The 18,012-nt window shown below is 56.2% G+C and overlaps 1 protein-coding gene across 6 annotated transcripts in view; it reads right to left on the minus strand.

Annotated features, from left to right (window-relative positions):
* Positions 1 to 1,897: 1,897 nt before the first annotated feature.
* ELFN2 (extracellular leucine rich repeat and fibronectin type III domain containing 2) overlaps positions 1,898 to 18,012 on the minus strand; it is a 68,819-nt gene continuing 52,704 nt past the window's right edge. For 5 of the 6 annotated variants that reach the window (XM_048833067.2, XM_048833082.2, XM_048833098.2 and 2 more), the window contains one exon: positions 1,898 to 11,555. In XM_048833067.2, coding sequence (XP_048689024.1) covers positions 8,619 to 11,024 — 2,406 coding nt within the window. In that variant the 5' untranslated portion in view covers positions 11,025 to 11,555 and the 3' untranslated portion in view covers positions 1,898 to 8,618. The remainder of the gene's footprint in view (positions 11,556 to 18,012) is intronic. The other variant, XM_048833107.2, reaches the window with a different exon arrangement.

Below are 18,012 nucleotides of genomic sequence, written 5' to 3' on the forward strand. Positions count from 1 at the left end.
AAATTCCCTAGGGGGTTGGAGCTTCCCATACCATCCCAGATTGGTCAGCCCCTGCCCAGATCCTGTCACTGGTGAGAAGGAAAAAAACAATCAAGAGAAATGGCAACACTGCAATGCACTGCATTCTGCCTACCTGCTGCCAGGGCTTGGAGGCCAGGTCCCAGGGCAGGGCAACAGGCAATCAGCCTTCTCCTGCTAGCTCAAAGTCTTCTGCAGAAGCCTTCTTGCTCCTTGCATCACCACTACCATAGCCCTCAACTTCCACCATGCTCTCTCCAGGTGTCTTCCTTATCCACCCCAGAGGCCTCACTGAGTCACCTGACCGCCTTCATTTTCCCCTCCTGGGGAGGAGAGTGGTTGGCAACACAGGCCAGCTCAGACCCATCTCGCCTTAAAGGGCCAGCCACCCTGTGACATGCTGACCCAAACCTCTGATGTACCAGACACTGAGAACGTGGGGCCAGCGTGAACAAAATCTAATCTCAAAATAAATGCCAGGGGGTACTGTACTGACTGGATTGTTAATGGTTATATTTAATTCATTAAACCCTCCCAGATGTGTCATTTAATAGCCATAGATCCCTCAGGCTCCCTAGTCTGCACCAGGTTTCAGAGTAGCAGCCATGTTAGTCTGTATTCGCAAAAAGAAAAGGAGGACTTGTGGCACCTTAGAGACTAACCAATTTATTTGAGCATGAGCTTTCGTGAACTACACTAGTGATGCAGAATCCAGGCAGCTTATAACACCTTTCCGTGGTGTACAAAGGGCCTTGATTACACCCAGGCCTCCTCTTTCTTACGAGAGCATGCTCACCTCCTCGAGTCCTCCTCAGTCGGTCTCCCCAAGCCTGTCCTTTGTAGCTCTACATGTACAGAGTGATGTAGAGAGTTGAATTCTCAGAAAAGCAGCCAGCCAGGTACCCTAGAAGGGCAGCCAGGGACTCCTCCTGACACAGAGGAATCCCTGAGTGAGGCACAGCTGCTGTAGCCCTAGTAACCCCCCCCTACAAAGTGATGTCAGACAGGAAAGGAACTTATCTGGGGAAGAGGGGGGCGGAGAACTGCACATAACACTGTCAGTGTAGTGGCTGGCTGCAGAAGGCATAACGTACAACATCCCCAAGGCTGCTCTGCGTTAGGAGGGAGCGGTGTCAGTCCCCAGCAGTCCCCCCCCCCAGTCCTGAGATCGGGGGGAGCAGAAAGTGTGTTTGGCCCAACTTCCCTCCCCAGCCCAGATTGTAAAATCTGTACATCTGAGGGCTGGCTCATTTGCTTTTGCTGATACAGATAGGAAGTAGAGGCTGCTCAAAAGCTGCTATTAGATGTGTGCAATCGAATCCACATGCATTTGAATAGTATGAGAAGCCCTAAAGAACACACAGACCTTGGAGAAATTGGACATGGAAACACAGCAGGAGCAGACCTGGAACGCAGGGGTGCAAAGTTACAGGGGGCAGGGAAACAAAGTGGGGAGTAAACTGGGTGTGGGGTGGATGGAACAGAAAGGACCAGGATGCAGGATGGTGCTAACAAGACATGGAGGAGGTGGGACGTAGGAGGGAAACAGGGTAGACTTGGAGAGAGGCAGTGGCTAAATGGAGCAGATGCGGGGCAAGAGCAGAGATGGAGGCAACATGGGCATGCCTTTGTTCTCAGTGGACTCTGCTGGCTGCTAAGCACTGCTGGAAATTCAGCCATTCATCTTGCTCTTTCTGTCCCCCAGCTAATTTCAGTCACTCCCCACCCTCACCGACTTTCTCAGCAGTGCAACCTATGGTCACTCCCCCATCCCAGAAAGCGCCCCGCCCCAACTCCATTCCACTCCAGGGAGCCCTTCCTGGGGGGCTAGGGGGAAAGCCAGGCGATGAGAGACAAGCAGACTCAGACACAGACTTGCTCAATTCGTTTTGTTTGTTTTTTGTTTGCTTTTTTTTTTATAAGAAATTTATTGCAAATATAGAAATTGATTTTCTCCATACAGGAATCTCCGAGTTGAGGAAAAACGATTTCGTGCCATTCAGTTTAAAACAAGGGGGGAGGGGATAAAAATAAAAACAAGATAAAAATCAAATGTGTCCATACACAACCAAGGGTCACAGGGTCGTTACAGGAGGAGGGACAGGAGCTGCTGGCGAGGAACCAATCTGGGCAGCTGCCTCCGGATCTGCATTACATTCAAGGGACACATGGGGTGGGCACTGGAGAGGGAACCGCTGGCTCTCTGCCCTTCTCTGACCCTCTGGTGTTGTTCCTGTGACAAAGCCATGGGGGTGGGAGAGCTGGGCTGACCCCTCACAACCAGCCTTCTCCCCAGTGTGCCCAGGAGCAGAGGAAGTAGGATTTCTAGAGCAGGGGTCACCTGAGAGCAAGGCCTCATGTGGGGTGGGGAAGTGTAGGCAAAGGTCAAGTGTCCCTATGATGGTGCGGCCTGATGGGAGGAAGGAGGGAGCAGAGGAGAAGGGGAAATCCATCCCTTCCAGGAAAAGGAGAGGAGATGGAGGCATCCCACCCAGAGAGGGCTGGGGGGAGCAGCACAGAGACAGCCCCTGGCTGTGTGGGGGCAGGTGGTCTGGTGGGAGCAAGGTACAGAGACAGGCCAGTGCCACAAGAGACTTCAGTGTGTCACAGCCTCTACTCTTCCCTCTTGGGGTAAAACGCCAGAAACCTCCGGGGGAGGGAAGGGAAGAGACGCGATTTTCCAAGACAGCAGATCCCCATGGGGAGATGAGTTAAGAACAAGCCACTCACCACCACCAGTAGCTTGCCTTGTTCATAGAGACATAGATCCTGAGGCCAGAAAGGACCACTGTGATCATGTAGCCTGCCCTCCTTATAACAGACCAGAGAACTTCCCCAGACTAATTCCTAGAGCAGATCTTTTAGAAAAACAGCCAATCCTGATTGAAAAATGACCGGCGATGGAGAATCCACCACAACCCTCGGTAAGTTATCCTAATGGTCAATTACCCTCGCTGTCAAAAAAGTATGCCTTATTTCCAGTCTGAATTTGTCGAGCTTCCACTTCCAGCCATTGGATCGTGTTACACCTCCCTCTGCTAGAGTGAGGAGCTCATTTTCAAATCTGTGTTCCCATGTTTCTTGGGATGCCATTGGCCAGGAAGGGATGTCCTACAAACCTGGGCAGCTTCATGTGTGCCAGGCACTGGTTGGCCACCCCAAGGTGCCTCCCGTTGGGTAGCAGGACTCGCTATGCACTCCCCATGCTGAGCTATGCAGGGGAACTCCCTACATCCCAGGCTGAGGCAGTGGGAGCTGCGCTTGACAGGTTCCAGATGGGAGGATCTTCACCAGCGGAGGCATCCACAGAGGGGGAGTGTTCCAAGATATGCTTCTAGCCATGGTTTGACTGGGCTGGCCTTCCAGTGACGCGCACTGTTGCCCCACTTGGCCCATTGCTCTAAGTGCCAGCTCCCTGCCACGCTGCTGCCTGTATCCAGCCCTACGAGGACGTGGCACAGTACCCACAGAGAGGGGTCAGAGCCACCCCATCGACCCAGCCTCCTCGGTACTACTCCTCTGTCATCCCATCATCCACCGCTGCCTCTCAAACATCGTATCTGCTCCTCCATTCAGTCACTTCAGTCTCCTCCATCCCCTCTTCTCTCTTTGTTCTCTCCTCTCCACAGTCCATCCCAGCCCTCTGTCACTTCCTCTACCCACTCGACACTCCTCCCCTAGTCCCATCTCTACATCTTTGCCATCCCTCCTTCCTCCTTTATCCTCCCTTTGTATACTGTAACTGCCCTTCCCCTCCATCACCCGAACTCCTCCTCCTCTCTGTCAACCTCACCCTTCTCCCCTGCCCCCACCTGCTTCCTCCTCTCCAACATCCCCACCCTTTTCTCTCCTTTCCATTGTCCTGTCTCCCTCTTCCACTTCCTCTCCATTGCTCCAACTCCCCCACCTCCTGCTCTGCCACCTTCCCTTATCATCTCTCTCTCCCTCTCTTGTCTCATCCCATCCCTCGCTCCTCTCTGAGCCCATCCATCCCTCCTCTTGCTTTCTGCTGCCCACCCCTGCTCCCCTGTGCCCCTTCTCCTTGCGAGCTACCTCAGAGAGGCTCTGGCGGGCAGGGGCGCTGATTAGCATTGCAAACACATGGACACCGCCTCAGCCAGCATTTCTTGACATTAATTTTCATTTGTAGTTCATGAATATTTCACAGCAGCCTGGGGAGGAATTGTACGACATAGGACGCAGGGCAGCGAGGAATGAGTATTATACAGCACAAGTGGGGGCTGAACCTAGCCTCTCTTGCAAGGGGAACAGCAATCCACTCAAGGTTCAGAGTCCCTCCCAGGGGCACAGGAATCCAGCTCAAGTACTTCCCCTTCTCCCCGGGGGGCTGCACCCAGCATCCATCCCAATGGCACAGGAAACCAGTTCTGCTCCAGCCAACTGATCGGAGATTCCTGTCGTCCCTGCAACGAATCCTGGGTTCTCTCCACCAGCACAGAAACAAAGCAAGAAACTAGCCATAAGCTTCAGGCTCTGAGTCTGCCCCAAGAAAACCCTTTCCTCTGAGTGGTTTCACAGCCTGGCAGTTGGAGGTCCAGGAACTCCAGACAGGGCAGGAGACTCAGGGTGGCCCCCTTAACACACCCCTCCATCCCAAAGGCATTAGCAGTTCCACCACACAGTGCCCCCCATCCAAGCTCCACCCTGCCAGCTATCTGAGGGGGGGATGGAAAGGGTCAGCTCCAAAGCCCACTCAAGTCAGCAGGAGTCTTTCCATTGACTTCAGAGATCAGGCCTGAAGACATCAGAGGGGTGCCCAAAGCTGGGGCACCCCAAACCAAGACTCTGTCTCTTCACTGACTGGCCTCACTCATGGGTTCAGGCTGGGGGCCTTGCTCATGCAAGTGGCTCTACTGACAACAGTGGGGGCCAAAGGAGGAGGAGGGGCTAACGACCACAAGAGTGAGCAAGGGCTGCAGGGCCAGGCCCATCACACCTGACCATGAGGTAGCCACTACCCTAACCAGGAGCTAGGAAACTTGTGGGGGATGGGGTGAGGGGGATGGATATTGCAGCGTGAAGGGCTGGGGCATCGTTCAGCTCGGGCACCTGGCTTGGGTTCTCTTTGGCGTCCGCTCCCTCCAGAGATCTTAAGTCTCTTGTCCAATCACAACAGGGTGAAGGTGGGGAGGGGAGGGACCAGGGAGAGGGAGGGGGTTAAATCTCAAAGAATGGCACATACACAACAGGTGTTTGCTCAGAAAAATACAGTCAAATCATCATGCAAAGATAAGGTTAGATCTGCTCATTTCAGTCATGGTGTGTGTGTACTTCGCTGGCGGTCCTTCCCATTCGCCAGCCAGCAGCGGGGAGGAGGGGCGGGCTGTTCCCCCTCCCATCCCCTCAGAACAGTCCTCTTGTGCAAACCTCCCACCCCCCCACAAGGCTGGGGGTCACTGTGGGGCAGGAGCTTGGGTTGCACACCCCTTCAAACCCACCCCCAACCCCACCCCAGGCAACAGGAAGAGTTTCTCCTTCCAGGAGACCAGCAGCAGCCCCCCACCGCTTCACCCACCCCTCTTATTCTCCATCTCCTTTCCTCCCCTGGGGGATGGAATGGGAGCTGAGATCCTGGCAAAGTACAGCCCCCCCACCCCCACCCCAGCTCACCCCACACCATGTGGCTATGTAGAATAGCTTATGGGACTTCCCAGGCACTGGCAGTACCGTTGAGGAAAAGCAGAGGGGAGGGAAACATAACAGGACAAGGTATACACAGGACTCAGTCCCGTCAGTCCCCCACCAGGTCCTCACCCTTTCCTGAAATGATGGGAGTCAGCACTATCTGACCCCTTCCCTTCATCTGCAGGCTCACTTGTTTTATGAGCCCCCTGGAGTAGGTCTGAACCCCAGATCCCCACTCACCCTTCCCCTCACTACTCAAGCTCGGGGGGCAGAAGGGCTGTGCTGCGGCCAGGGTCAGCGCAGGGCCAAAGAGCCCATGCTGCAAGCTGACAAGCAAAGGGGTCTGAGGAAACACGAGCCTGGGGTTGCACTAGGATATTTAACATTGGAATCGTCATGGGGACTATATCCCGAGATCCCTTCCCTAGGCCCTTCCTTGGGATTATACCCCTGGGATCCCTTCCCAACAATCTCCATAGGGAATACACTCTGCGAGCTCCTAGGAAATAATCCCCTGGGATTTACCACACCGGTCACTGGATGGTGCTGTTGCCCACGAATAGCCAAGACTCGGTTTGACAAGACTAGGCGGGCGAGGTCGATGGCTCGAAAGCGGGTCTCTCTCACCAACAGAAGTTGGTCCGATTAAAGCTGTTACCTCACCCACCTTGGCTCTCTCCCATCCCAGGACCGACAGGGCTACTCCACCGCCGCATGTGAGAATCTGTTTATACTAACTAGCTCCTGCTAATAGGATCCAAGCTGTCTGACAGATACTGGTACCTGTGCCCAGTGTGGAGAGATACCCGGGCCCTATATCCTTGTCTCCCCTGCCCCCCAACCCTGCAACGCGGCCAGAGCCTCTGACCATCCCCTGGGCTCTGAGCAGCTCCTCAGAGGGAATGCCCCCCTCCCAGGCTCTGTGCATGGCCTGGGGCAGAGGCTGGAGCCAGCCACAATGCAGCCTCCCCCTGGAGAGACAAGCTCAGTGTTGGACTGGAGGGAGGGGAGACCTCGGCCTCTGCTTTGCTCCCACCTGAGAAAGGGGAAAGATTGTCAAAGGTTGGGGAGAGGGGTGGCCAGCTGACTTGAAACAACCCCCACCCTGCAAGCAGGCTCCCCAATAAAGGACACGGCCGGGGATTTGGTGGGTGCCAAAGATTGTGCTTTTGGTTTCTTCAGACAGGGGGAAGGGAGGGCAGTGGGCTGTAGCCCCCTTCCCTACCTCTCCCCAGTTGGCGGGGAGCTAGGGCCCAAGTCGCAGGGAGCAGTGCGGGGAGGGGAGCAGGCTGGGCATGTGGGGTTTGTAGGCACGTTGGGGATTCCCTCTGATGGGTGGGCACCGTGGCAAGTGGCACAGAGGACCAGCCCAATACGGAGGAGGAGGAGGAGGCCTGTTGGGAGTTTTGCAGAGGGCAGGGAAAGAGCTCAGCCCAGGAGCAGATAACTCTCCCATCCTAACACCACCTCCATGACAGAGCCCACAAAGGGAGGGCCCAAGAAATCATCCCCCAAGGCTGCTCCCCCCTTCCCCTTGCCTCAGAACCAATCTCCTGGGCTGTAACCTCTTTCCCCTGGCCATTCCCCACACTCTCTCTCTCCCTCCCTCCCATATTTTACCCCCGCTTCTCCAAGCTCTCGCCTATCTGTGGGAGGTGCATGTGTCCTATTCGTGTGGAATCCAGGTCCCCCACACTGTCCTCTCCAGACTCATCTTTTTACACATCCAGTGTAATGGGCAATAGAGAGCTGTCCCCGGTCCCATCCACTCATTCTACCCCCTCCCACCCAGGGAGAAGGGGGCCCTGCTCTGGTCTAGCTGGGTGGGAGGAGGCATAGGAGCATCCTGTGACTGTTATTCCTCCCCTAGGCCCTCCTCAAGGGTCTGATCCCCCCTCTCCCCCCACGAAGCACAAGGGGGGGTGCAGAACCTGCAGCACAAATGAAGGAGGTGGGAGACGTGTGCCCCTCCCCAGCTCTGGGGCAGGGCAGGGGTGGGGGTGAGAGGGGGAACCCTTCAGATCTCAGTGCAGTTGGGAATTCCCGTCTTCTTCCCCACTCCCCCATCGCCCTGCCGTTAGCGAACCCCACTTTGCCATGCCAGAGAACATGCTCCCCAGCATTTCCTGGAAGACAACTGGACTGTTCGGCTGGGGGTGGGGGTGAGGGGTTCCCCGGGGTCTTAGAAAGTCGGTGACCTCTCTTCTGAAATGCACCGGTGGCGGGTAGAGCCCTGTGCTGTGTGCCCTACCTCCCTTCCTCAGTGAACAAGGGAGGCTGATGTGGCCACAAGCCAGGAGACCCAAAACCAAGCTCAGGGAACCCTAATGGAGTCCGAGGTGGAAGAAAAAGAGAGAGAGCCTCCAGTTACATGCTAGAGTCTGTACAAACCCCACAAGTCTTGGGGGGGTGGAAGGAAGCCTTGAAGACCCCCAAACCCTTAAAATGCCAAGGAGGGGCTCTTTGTTTTGTGACATCCCCCATTTTCTCTTGGTGGGGGCTTCCCCCAAGGGAGCAAGCAGGAGCCCCACTCCCATCCTTAAAACCCCCCCACCATCTGGAACAAAATAACAACAGGAACATAAAAGCGATGGTTAGTGGTTTAGTCTAGGGCTGGTTAGCATCCTTCTCTGCCCCCTGCCCATGCCTAACCCCCTCTTCGTCCTTCCCTCCCGCTAGCCCGTCAGCATCATTACCACAGTGTCAAAGCAGGCAGCTCCTCCCAACCAGCTGCAGGAGGAACAGTGGTCCCCATAACACAGGAGAGACAATTCATTGCGGGACTTTGTTTTTTGTTTGCCTTTTTTTTTTTTTTTTTTTTGTAAACTTTGTAAGAAACGGTTCTCGGTTCGTTTTTGTCATGGCGGGAGGGGCCTGTTCGGTTTTTGTTCACAGTCAAGTGGTTCTTCTGTTGGTGGTTGTTGGGTTTTTTTTCTTTCCTTTTAAACAGAGAGTCACAACTTCTGCTGAGCGGAGACTCCTTTCCAGTAATCCAGGATGTCGTGCAGATCCTCATCCTTGGCGAACTGGACTTTCTTCCGCAGGGCGTGGCCAGCCGCCATGTAAACCTCCTCCCGGTGGTGCTTCTTGTAAGGCCGGAAGCGCTCCCAGATCTTGTGGGTGCTCTCGGACGAGTACTCGGGGCTGGAAGAGTAGCCCGAGAAGTAGTGTCTGGGGGAGAGCTGGGAGTACGTGGAGTCCCGCTTGGAGCGGGAGAGAGGCTTAAGGAACGACACCCGCTGGCTCAGGGTGTCGGCACTCTCCTCGTAGTACAGGGCCGGGAAGGAATGTCGGTGCTCGCTGCAATGGTAGGAAGGTTTGACCTCCAGGTGGTGGATGGCACCTGGGGATACCAGGGGAAGACGATCCAGGGGGCTGTTGAGTGGGCTGCCTTTCTCGATGTACTTGGAATCTGACTTGCTCATTGGTGGGTGGTCGGGCACATCAAGGCTGAAGACCTTGGCACTCTTGATGGAGCCGCTGGATGAGACGCTGCAGGTCTTCCTGGCCACAGCCGCATCCGCGCTCAGCTGGCGCTGCAGGGGGTGGTGGGAGCTCTCCTTGTAGGGTGGCGACAGGAAGCCGGGCCGCTCCAGCCCACCCGAGGAGCTGGCAGGGATGGACTGGCACTCAAATGCCATGTCCGAGTCGACACCACTCCCTCCTCCCAGGAAGGAGGCCGTGTCCAACTTGAGGGCGTCGATGCAGTTGTTGATGATCTGGTTGACCTTGTCCACCTCCTTGGCGATGGTGGAGATCTCAGCTGCCGAGCCCTGGCCGTTGTCGAGCTCACGCAGATCATCGTCCCGCTGGGCTCTCTCCAGCGCATCCCCGCCGCCCGTCCGCACCTCAATGTAGTTGCCCTTGGTGGTAACTTTGGGGGTCTCCATCCCAGCCTCCATTGACTTGGACGGGGGCAGCTTATCCCCCATCATGGAAGGGATGGAGGACATCCGCGAGACAGGGATGACGGGCGGCTCGCCCAGCTTCTGCGAAGTGTGGACGATGGAGCTGGTGTCTATATCCGAGCCATAGCGCATCTCCAGGATGGTCTTCTTGACGTTGAGGGACTTCTGCTTCTCTTCCTGCATCCTTCGCTTCCTCAGGCAGTAGTACACCACCCCCAGGACGATGACCATCCCAAAGAGGCAGCCCAGGATGGTCATGATGTAATGAGTGGTGGTGGAGGTATTGGGCACTGGGTCCTCCCTCCCCTTGCTCCTGGTGGCGAAGGACAGGCAGGTGTGATTGTAGCGCTTGGAGTTGCGGATGGAGGCCACACAGAAGGTATAGTCCGTGTGGGCCTTCAGCTTGCTAAGGGTGACAAACTCCTTCTTGTTCTTCAGGGTCGTGACATCAGAAACGTAGCTGTTGTTGTACTGGACCAGCACGTACATCTTGCTGAAGGGCGAGGGGATCGTCACCACCAAGGTGGCTGAGGTGATGGTTACGTGGTGCAGCTTGATGCTGGGGTTGAATGAGGAGTCGGTGGTGGAGGAGGCTGGGGGCTCGACGGAGAGGAAGTCCCCGGGGTTGAACCCCGAGTTCTCATCCAGGTCTCTCTGGGAGTCGGGAGTGTAGGGGGTGGGGTTGATCCTTGAGAGGGATGGGATGGTGCCTCCCCGGCACATGGACTGGAAGATGGTGATGGCGTTGCGGTTGTGGTGGGGTCGAGGCATCAGGAGCGGGTAGCCGGCGAACTCTCGGGGGGTCTCACACTGCAGCCGGTCATAGTTCTTGGTGACGTTATTGAAGACCACCAGCCAGGTGAGGAAGCTGTAGAGGCTACAGTCACAGTTGAAGGGGTTGCCAGCTAGCTCACACACCATCAGGTTGCTCAGGCTGGTGAAGGTGTTCCCCTCCAGCCTGCTCAGCCGGTTGGAGGACAGGTCGATGCTGATCAGGCTGGGGCACTCAGAGAAGGCGGTGGGTGTGACCACCTCGATCAGGTTGTGCTGCACGAAGAGGAACTGCAGCCGGGCCATGCCGCGCAGCATGCCCTCCGTCAGGTTGGTGAGCTTGTTGTAGCCCAGCTGCAGGACCTGCAGGTTGGCCTGGCCCATGAAAGCCCCGTCCTCAATGTAGGAGATCTCATTCTTAGTCAGGTTCAGGTCGGTGAGGTTGCTGAAGCGGTTGAGGGAGGAGTATAGCACCACCTTGAGCTTGTTCTCATTCAGGCGCAGGTCGTGCACTGTGCTGTTGATATGCTGGGGGATGGTCTCGTAGGGAGGCTGGTTCTGGCTGCAGATGGCCAGCCACACGTAACCCTTGTCCCCCTCGATCAGCCAGCAGTCGCCACGCACCATGCCAGGGGAGAACACGCAGAGCAGGGCAGCTGCCCACAAGCCCAGAAGCAGCATGTTCGGATGCGGCACCCCCCCCTCCCCCTGCTGGCAAAAAGGAAAACGAGCCTCCGAAGAGCAAAGGGAGGGGACGAGAGGCGACGCTCCCTTGGTGGTTAGCGATAGGAGGGCACAGGCACCTCAGTTCTATCCGGTGCTGTCACCAACATTTTTCTTTCTCTCCGCGCCAACCCCGGGGTGTAGAGCAGCAGGGGGCAAAATCCACTCCTTCCTGCCACTCCCAATCGGGGGAAAAGGGGGGGGCGAGCGGAAATCTGTGCTTCTCTTTAAAACAAAACAAAAATTAAACAACTAATCTTCCTGGAGGCTCAGGAACGACACCTCCCCACACCCTCTCCGCCTTCCCCCACGACCCCCAGGTGTCTCGGAGGAGCTGCCTCTTCTGTCGCTGGGCTCCCTGGGTTGCTCCTCCTCCCCCTCTCCTGGGTCCCCTCCGAGATGCTTCAGAACTTCAGATCAAACATCTTGAAAACAAAAATATAGAGAGCTAGAGAGCTAGCGAGCGAGCGATCCATCTGTCACCGGAATCTGGAAAGGAAACACATGAGAGACAAGTGGAGGCATCAGTCAAGGGGGCTTTGAAATACAGAAAAAGACAGCTAGGGTTGTTAGTTTCTTGGGGACAGGGAGGAGCAGAAAAGAGAGCGTTGTGGGTGGGGGGAGGTGGTATTGCCTGCTACACTGATAAACCTTGGCAAAGGGATCCCTTGCAACATAATCTTGTATCGGTGATAGCTAGAAGGGTACTTGGGTTTCATTATGTAATGGAATCACAGCCTGGTTGCGGGGGTGGGGGGAAAGGAAAGGTGGGATGGAACAGAGGGAGGGACACGGCTGTGTTATGATCAGCTTAAAACTCCAGAGCATAAAGAAACACAACCCAAGCCAACCCAACTCCAAGGAGTTTCAGCTGGTGTAGAGAACGGAAATCGCGCAGTACACAAATGTGCGCGCGTACTGACGATAAATAAATAAGAATCCCAACTAAATGGGGTTTTTTTCCTTGATGCAAAATGATAAATAATTCATTGGTTGCATAACCGCTCTCGTTCCGAAAATAATTCCCTCGTCTCAGTGCAGGCGAGGGTTGGGGACAACGCGGCCTTTGCAAGCAGGGCTCAGAGAGGGAAGTCTGGAACCGGGGGAGAGGGGGTTGTGAGCGCCGGACACCCATGCTGGAGCAGAGGGCTGTGTTGGCACAGGGCGGATGGGGGCTGTCAGTCAGAGCCCTCCAGCAACGGTTGGCTGCTTTACTTGGCATAGGACAGGTATACAGAGCTGCACCCCAGTGTGGTGTGGGCAGCATGTGCTGTATTATTAATTTTATTTATTTGTGCTCTCGTGGTGCCTACTGCCAGGGAGGAGGACCAAACTATTTCCTGCCCAGGCTGGTTAAAGAATCTAGCCAGCTTCATTAGGATGAAGGGAAAGGATCATCAGCCGCTTTACCCCACCGTGGGAGAGCACCCCCTGCTGGTGGCAGGGAAACATTGCTGTCCCCCCCACTCTCAGGCTCGGAGAGTCATCCTAACCTGGAAAATAGCACCCCCTACTGACGCCAAGCCAACATCCTCCCTGCTCCATCCTGGAGTCACCTCTTCCCAGGGGCTGCCAACACACCCCTCTCTTGTGAGAGATCCCCTGCTGGTGCCAAGGAGTCATTTGCAGTCTCCCTTCTCTGGCCCGATCTGCCCTTCTCCGTTCCACGCAGGAGCACCCCCTGCTGACACATCCCCATTCGCCCACTGACCCCCTCTCCCACTCTGCTCTCAGTGCATCCCCAGCCTTGGCTCAGTGCCCTCTGCTGGGGGCTAAGGAGACATTCCCATTCTCCAACTGGGGCACGGGAAGGGGGAGCTATACGAAATAAGAGAAAAAAAATGCATCTTAGTTATTTAAGATTAAGGATTCTGTCTTCACTCTTCTTTTTTTTTCCAGGGACGCTCACTAAAGATATTGCTAAACCCTTTGCTGCTAAAGCCCAACCAATTTCCAGTGCAGAGACCCGAAGGGCAGAAAGAAAGAAGAGGTGGCTGGGGGGGGGGGAGCGGAGAAGAAACGCAAACCCTTGAAGGAGGAGGCTTATGTCTGTGGAGAGATCTGAGCTGATCTGGGGCTGCAGAATTACCAGGGCAGCCGGATTAAGGGATCAGAGATGGTGTCAGAGAGAGACATTTACATATTCAATAACCCAGAAAGGAAAACCAAGAGCCAAAGGGGAGGGCAGGGGGAGGAAGGAGTGGGGCAAGGGCAGAGGTTGATCGGGATCCAAGCAACAAGAGGGAGGAAAAGACCCCTTCCCCACCGCTGCCTGGCTGAGGCCTCCACCCTTATTCCGCCTGTTACCATCATGCAACGGCCCCTGGCTGAAGTGCAGGTTTGCTGTGGCCAGGGACTGTGCTGTAGCCAGTGGTGCTGGGTTCCAAGGTCTGGCTCCTCTTGTCTTCAAGTCTTAATGTAATAATAAATAATGCCTTGACTCGGCATCCCCCTGTGGGTCAAGGGAAGGAGACTCAGCTGGCCCCAACTGGGTCACTGCTGATTTGCTCCTGTCGCTCCCTAGCACTCTTCCCCACCTCCCACTGGAGCTGGCTGTCTCCCTACCTAGGTCCATCTGAGAGGTTTTTGCTGTCCCGCACCCCTACGCTGTTCTCTTTGGCCCTCCCTCTCCCTTAGCATGGCCTCTGGGTTCCCTGCTTGCACGCACCCAGCCAGCTCCACAAACACAAGGGAACGGGATAAACAGACAGACAAATGTAGTTTCCAGAGACAACCCCAGGAGCAAGGCTCCCAACACACCCTCAGGTGGACTGTGGGAGCAGCCCCTTGCGGGGAGGGGAAGAACTGAACTGGGTTTCTCTCTCACACACACAAGTACCTCTACCTTTGCTACTGTTTGGCTTGGCAACCTCCCCTTGGCTAGTTGTCCCCAATGCAACCCCCCACCCCTCTTCACCATGGATGCAGTGCCCAGACTCTGTTTAGCCCTGGCGCGCTGCTACTGGCTTCAGCCCATTTCATTATGTTGGCTGGAACTGACAGCAAAGCGGGAACTGCCACAAGCTCCCACGCTCCAGTCGCCGGGCCAGCTCTGGGGTGCAGAGCCACCCGAACACTGGTGCAGGGTGGTGCCTGCACAGCTGAAGGGGAGGCAGCACCCAGGACAGGCCCAAGGTTCCTCTCTTGCAGAGGCAAGCCTGGCTCGGCCAACATGACTTGTGCAGAGGAGCCCCGTCCCGTGCTAGTCAGATCCGGCTGGAAGAGAAGGCGGTGGCTGGTGGGGAGGGGGGACGAGGACGAGGTGTGCCTGTAAGGGCTGGGGGACACCATGGCACACTAGTCCCCTGTGGCCCCCCCATGTTTGGCCTCTACTCATGCTGGATCCCTATGCAGTCCCCCTCCCACGCAAAGGAACAGCAGCTTCGCACTCCCAAGGGTAAAGGGCACAGGATGGGAGAGGTTTTCCCAACCCCAGCTCTCCCATCTCCGTGCCTTGGCTCCTGGCTCATCCGTAGGCAGAGTTCCTAGCCAATAAACGGGCCGGTCGTCACATTCCTGCAGCAAGCTTCATCAGCCCCCTCTCTCCTCCTGGGGCGACCCCCTGCACTGTCCTTCAGGGCAGCACCCCACGATGCCTCTCCTTCCTCCGCCCGTTCCTGCCTCTGCCATCACAGCCAAGGCATCCGCCACTCAGGGGCGGGGAAGCGGACCATGGTGTCCTGCAGCCAAGCCCTGCTATAAATCAGCCAGCAGATGAGTCCATCAATCCCAGGAAACAGCAGTGTCCTCAGTATTGGCCGGGAGGGTGCTGACACCACACTTGGCCACAATCCTCCCTCTTGTTTCTCCGAAGCCCCAGCAAGGGAGAGAATGATATGCGCGGTGGGTGGAGGGAGCAGCTGCAGACTAGGGTGGGGAGAAGGGGCGTGCTGGGGAAATGCAGGTAAGAAGGGAAGCCCCATGGGGCTGGTGTGGAAGGAACCTCAGGAGGAGATGACACCTCTCCCAGAGCAGAGGGTTGCGGCCCCCCAGATAACTTCCTTTGTGACAAAGTGGGAATTTTTGGTAATATTTTTATGAAGCCTGTGCATGCCTCAATTTCCCCTATACTTTGCATTGCTACCCTGTGGGGAGTGGGGGGGAAAGGATTAAATTTGCTCTCAGGGCAGCTAACAGACAGGGGTGCGTATGTGTTGCCGAGCTGTCTGAGCGGACTGAATGAGTCTGAGAAAGGACTGGCCTAGGCTGACCCATATCCCTGGAAAACCCGAGAAGACACTGGAAAGCCCAAACGCCGGGCTGCTGACACCTAGCAACCAACCACCCAGAGGAAGAGTTCCCCGCCTCTCAGCAGGGAAGCTGAGCAGCTTGAGAACAAAGGCTGGAAAGGCGGGAGATGTAGGTTATGGAGGAAGCTTGGGGCTCTCTCACCTGGGAACTGACTGAGGAAGTCAGAGAGAGACCCAGAGCCCAAAAATGGAGCTCTCGACAGCTGAGCTGGTGAATTGCTCGGGGCTGACCACAGAGGATTTTGCTTTAACCTTCAGTGCACTGTGCTAACCTAAGCACTTCCTATGCTGCGTTCCAGTTGACTAATAAACCCCACTGTCTTGACAACACTGCGTGAGCGTCACTACCAATGCTGGCTGAGTCCCTGACAAGTGCACAAGTCTCTACCAGGGGTCTGTCAGTCAGACTCACTGAGCAGAGCTCACAGGGTGAAGCAGGGGTGCTGAAGGCCCAGAGGGTCAGTCTCAGGAGGCTCTGAGACCGCGTGGCCTGCCCAGAAGGAAGAATGAGAACCCCTAAGGGGTTCCTCCACCAGACTGTTCAAAAGCTGGAGGCGTAGCACTGATCCTGTGGATCCGTGACAGGGGGTCAGAGGACTGGGGGGTTAGTGAGCCAGGATGGAGGAATCGGGGGGTGTCAGTGAGCCTTGGGGGATTGGAGGGGTCAGTGAGTCTGAGGGGATCAGGGATGTGGGTGGGGCTCAATGAGCCAGGGCAATATGAGGGGACTGGGGGGGGGGGGAGAGTCAGTGTTTCAGGGGGATTGGGGGTTTTAGAGGTCAGTGAATTGGGTGGATCAGAGGCAGTAAGTCAGGGCAGTTCCAGGGGACTGGGGGGTCAGTGAGTCAGGGGTTTTAGAGGTCAGTGAGTTGGGGGGATCTGGGGGCAGTGAGTCAGGATGGTGCTGGGGTATTCGGGGGTCAGTGAGTCAGCGGTAATGGGGGTTTTAGAGGTCAGTGAGTCAGGGATATCGGGTTTTAGAGGTCAGTGAGTTGGGGGGATCTGGGGGCAGTGAGTCAGGGTGGTGCTGGGGTATTCGGGGGTCAGTGAGTCAGCGGTAATGGGGGTTTTAGAGGTCAGTGAGTCAGGGGTATCGGGTTTTAGAGGTCAGTGAGTTGGGGGGATCTGGGGGCAGTGAGTCAGGGCGGTGCTGGGGGATTGGGGGGTCAGTGAGTCAGCAGTAATGGGGGTTTTAGAGGTCAGTGAGTCAGGGAATGGGGTGGGTTCAGTGTGCCCGGAAGGTTCAGGGGGCCCAAGCGCAGGCCCCGTGTGTCAGTGAAAGCACAAGTCACTAAGGGAAATCCTGGGAGTTGGGGCCTGCGTTGCTAACATGCCATTCGCATCCCCTCCCCACGGGGCCCAGCGCATTAGGAAGCCGGCGCTTATTCTACCATCACATAAACGGTGCTAAGAGCCTCCCCATTAGAAATTTATGCTTTAAAAACCCACCGAACACTACTTGCTCCCTGCGGGACTGGAAATCCAGAAGCAGGCTGAGCCGCCCTCCCTCTCTGCCTCTCCACGCCCTGTCCAGATGATTGCTCACCTCCACATACCTGCCTGCCTCTGGCTGGCTCTCTCTCCTGCACTGGGGCCTGCTCTGTTTTCAACTGGGCTCTCCTCCCCGCCCCCCACATTTCCCTCCCCTCTCTTTCGCTCTCTCTAATCCCTGTGCAGACTCTCCCCGTATGAAGCTGGCACTTTTGCCCCCCAATATTGCTCTGCCCCACCAAGATTTGTTCAGCTTTTGCCCCGTGGCTTGTTATTTGAGTTCCAACCACCCCGAGTCAGTGACGTGCCGCCTAACCCCCGCCATGGCTCTGCTTGGTGGGTAGCTTCAGATCACCCCCTGCCCTTCTGTGCTGACACAGATACGGCTGGGTCCATATACGGCTGGTTTAAATGACAGCTCTCTCCCTCACCCGGGGCACTGCGGGCTGCAGGAGAGCTTCCACTGTCTTAGCCCCAGCTCACGTGGCTCTAGTCCTGGCTGGCACGGACAGGGCACTGCTATGAGGAAGCTCACAGTGCTAGAGTGCCCACTGGTACTGGGTGGGCGCTAAGCTGAGGAAGCTCCCACTGTCTGAGTGCCAGCACTCAGTGATGCAGGGCTTCCCAAGGAGGTGCACGTTGCAGAGGGCTCAGCTGGCATCGACAGGGCCCAGCTGCAAGGAAGCTGGAATCTTGACTGCTAGAACTGAATGGGGAAGTTCCCACTACCTGCACCCTAGCCAACGGGGCACTGCCATGCAGAAGCTTCCATTGCAAAGGTCTGGGAGCACACAGATAGGCTACTGCTGCATAGACGCTCACATCACTGGCCCCGGAAGGGACACACTGGATCAGGAATCCGGCAGTGCAGGAGTATGGGCTGGTTCTAACAGGGTACAGCTGAGAGGCTGCCTCACGGAACTGGACTCCTAGCTACTACAGGCAGGGCACTGTGACAAAGAAAGTCTCCCAGCGGGCACCGCTGTGAGGAGGTTCACGGGCAAGAGTCCTGCATGGCACCACTGTGGGAAAACTAACTCCTCTGAAGCTCTGGTCGATATTGAAAGGCACATTGCTGTGAGGAAGTTCAGGGAGCCTGCACCCTAGTTGGCACTGACGGGGCACCGCTGTGAGGAAGCTCACGGAGCCTGCACTCCGGCTGCCACTGACAGGGCACCACTGTGAGAAAGCTCACGGAGCCTGCA

The sequence above is a fragment of the Caretta caretta genome, chromosome 1, assembly GCF_965140235.1.
Source record: "Caretta caretta isolate rCarCar2 chromosome 1, rCarCar1.hap1, whole genome shotgun sequence".
Classification (NCBI taxonomy): Eukaryota; Metazoa; Chordata; order Testudines; family Cheloniidae; genus Caretta; species Caretta caretta.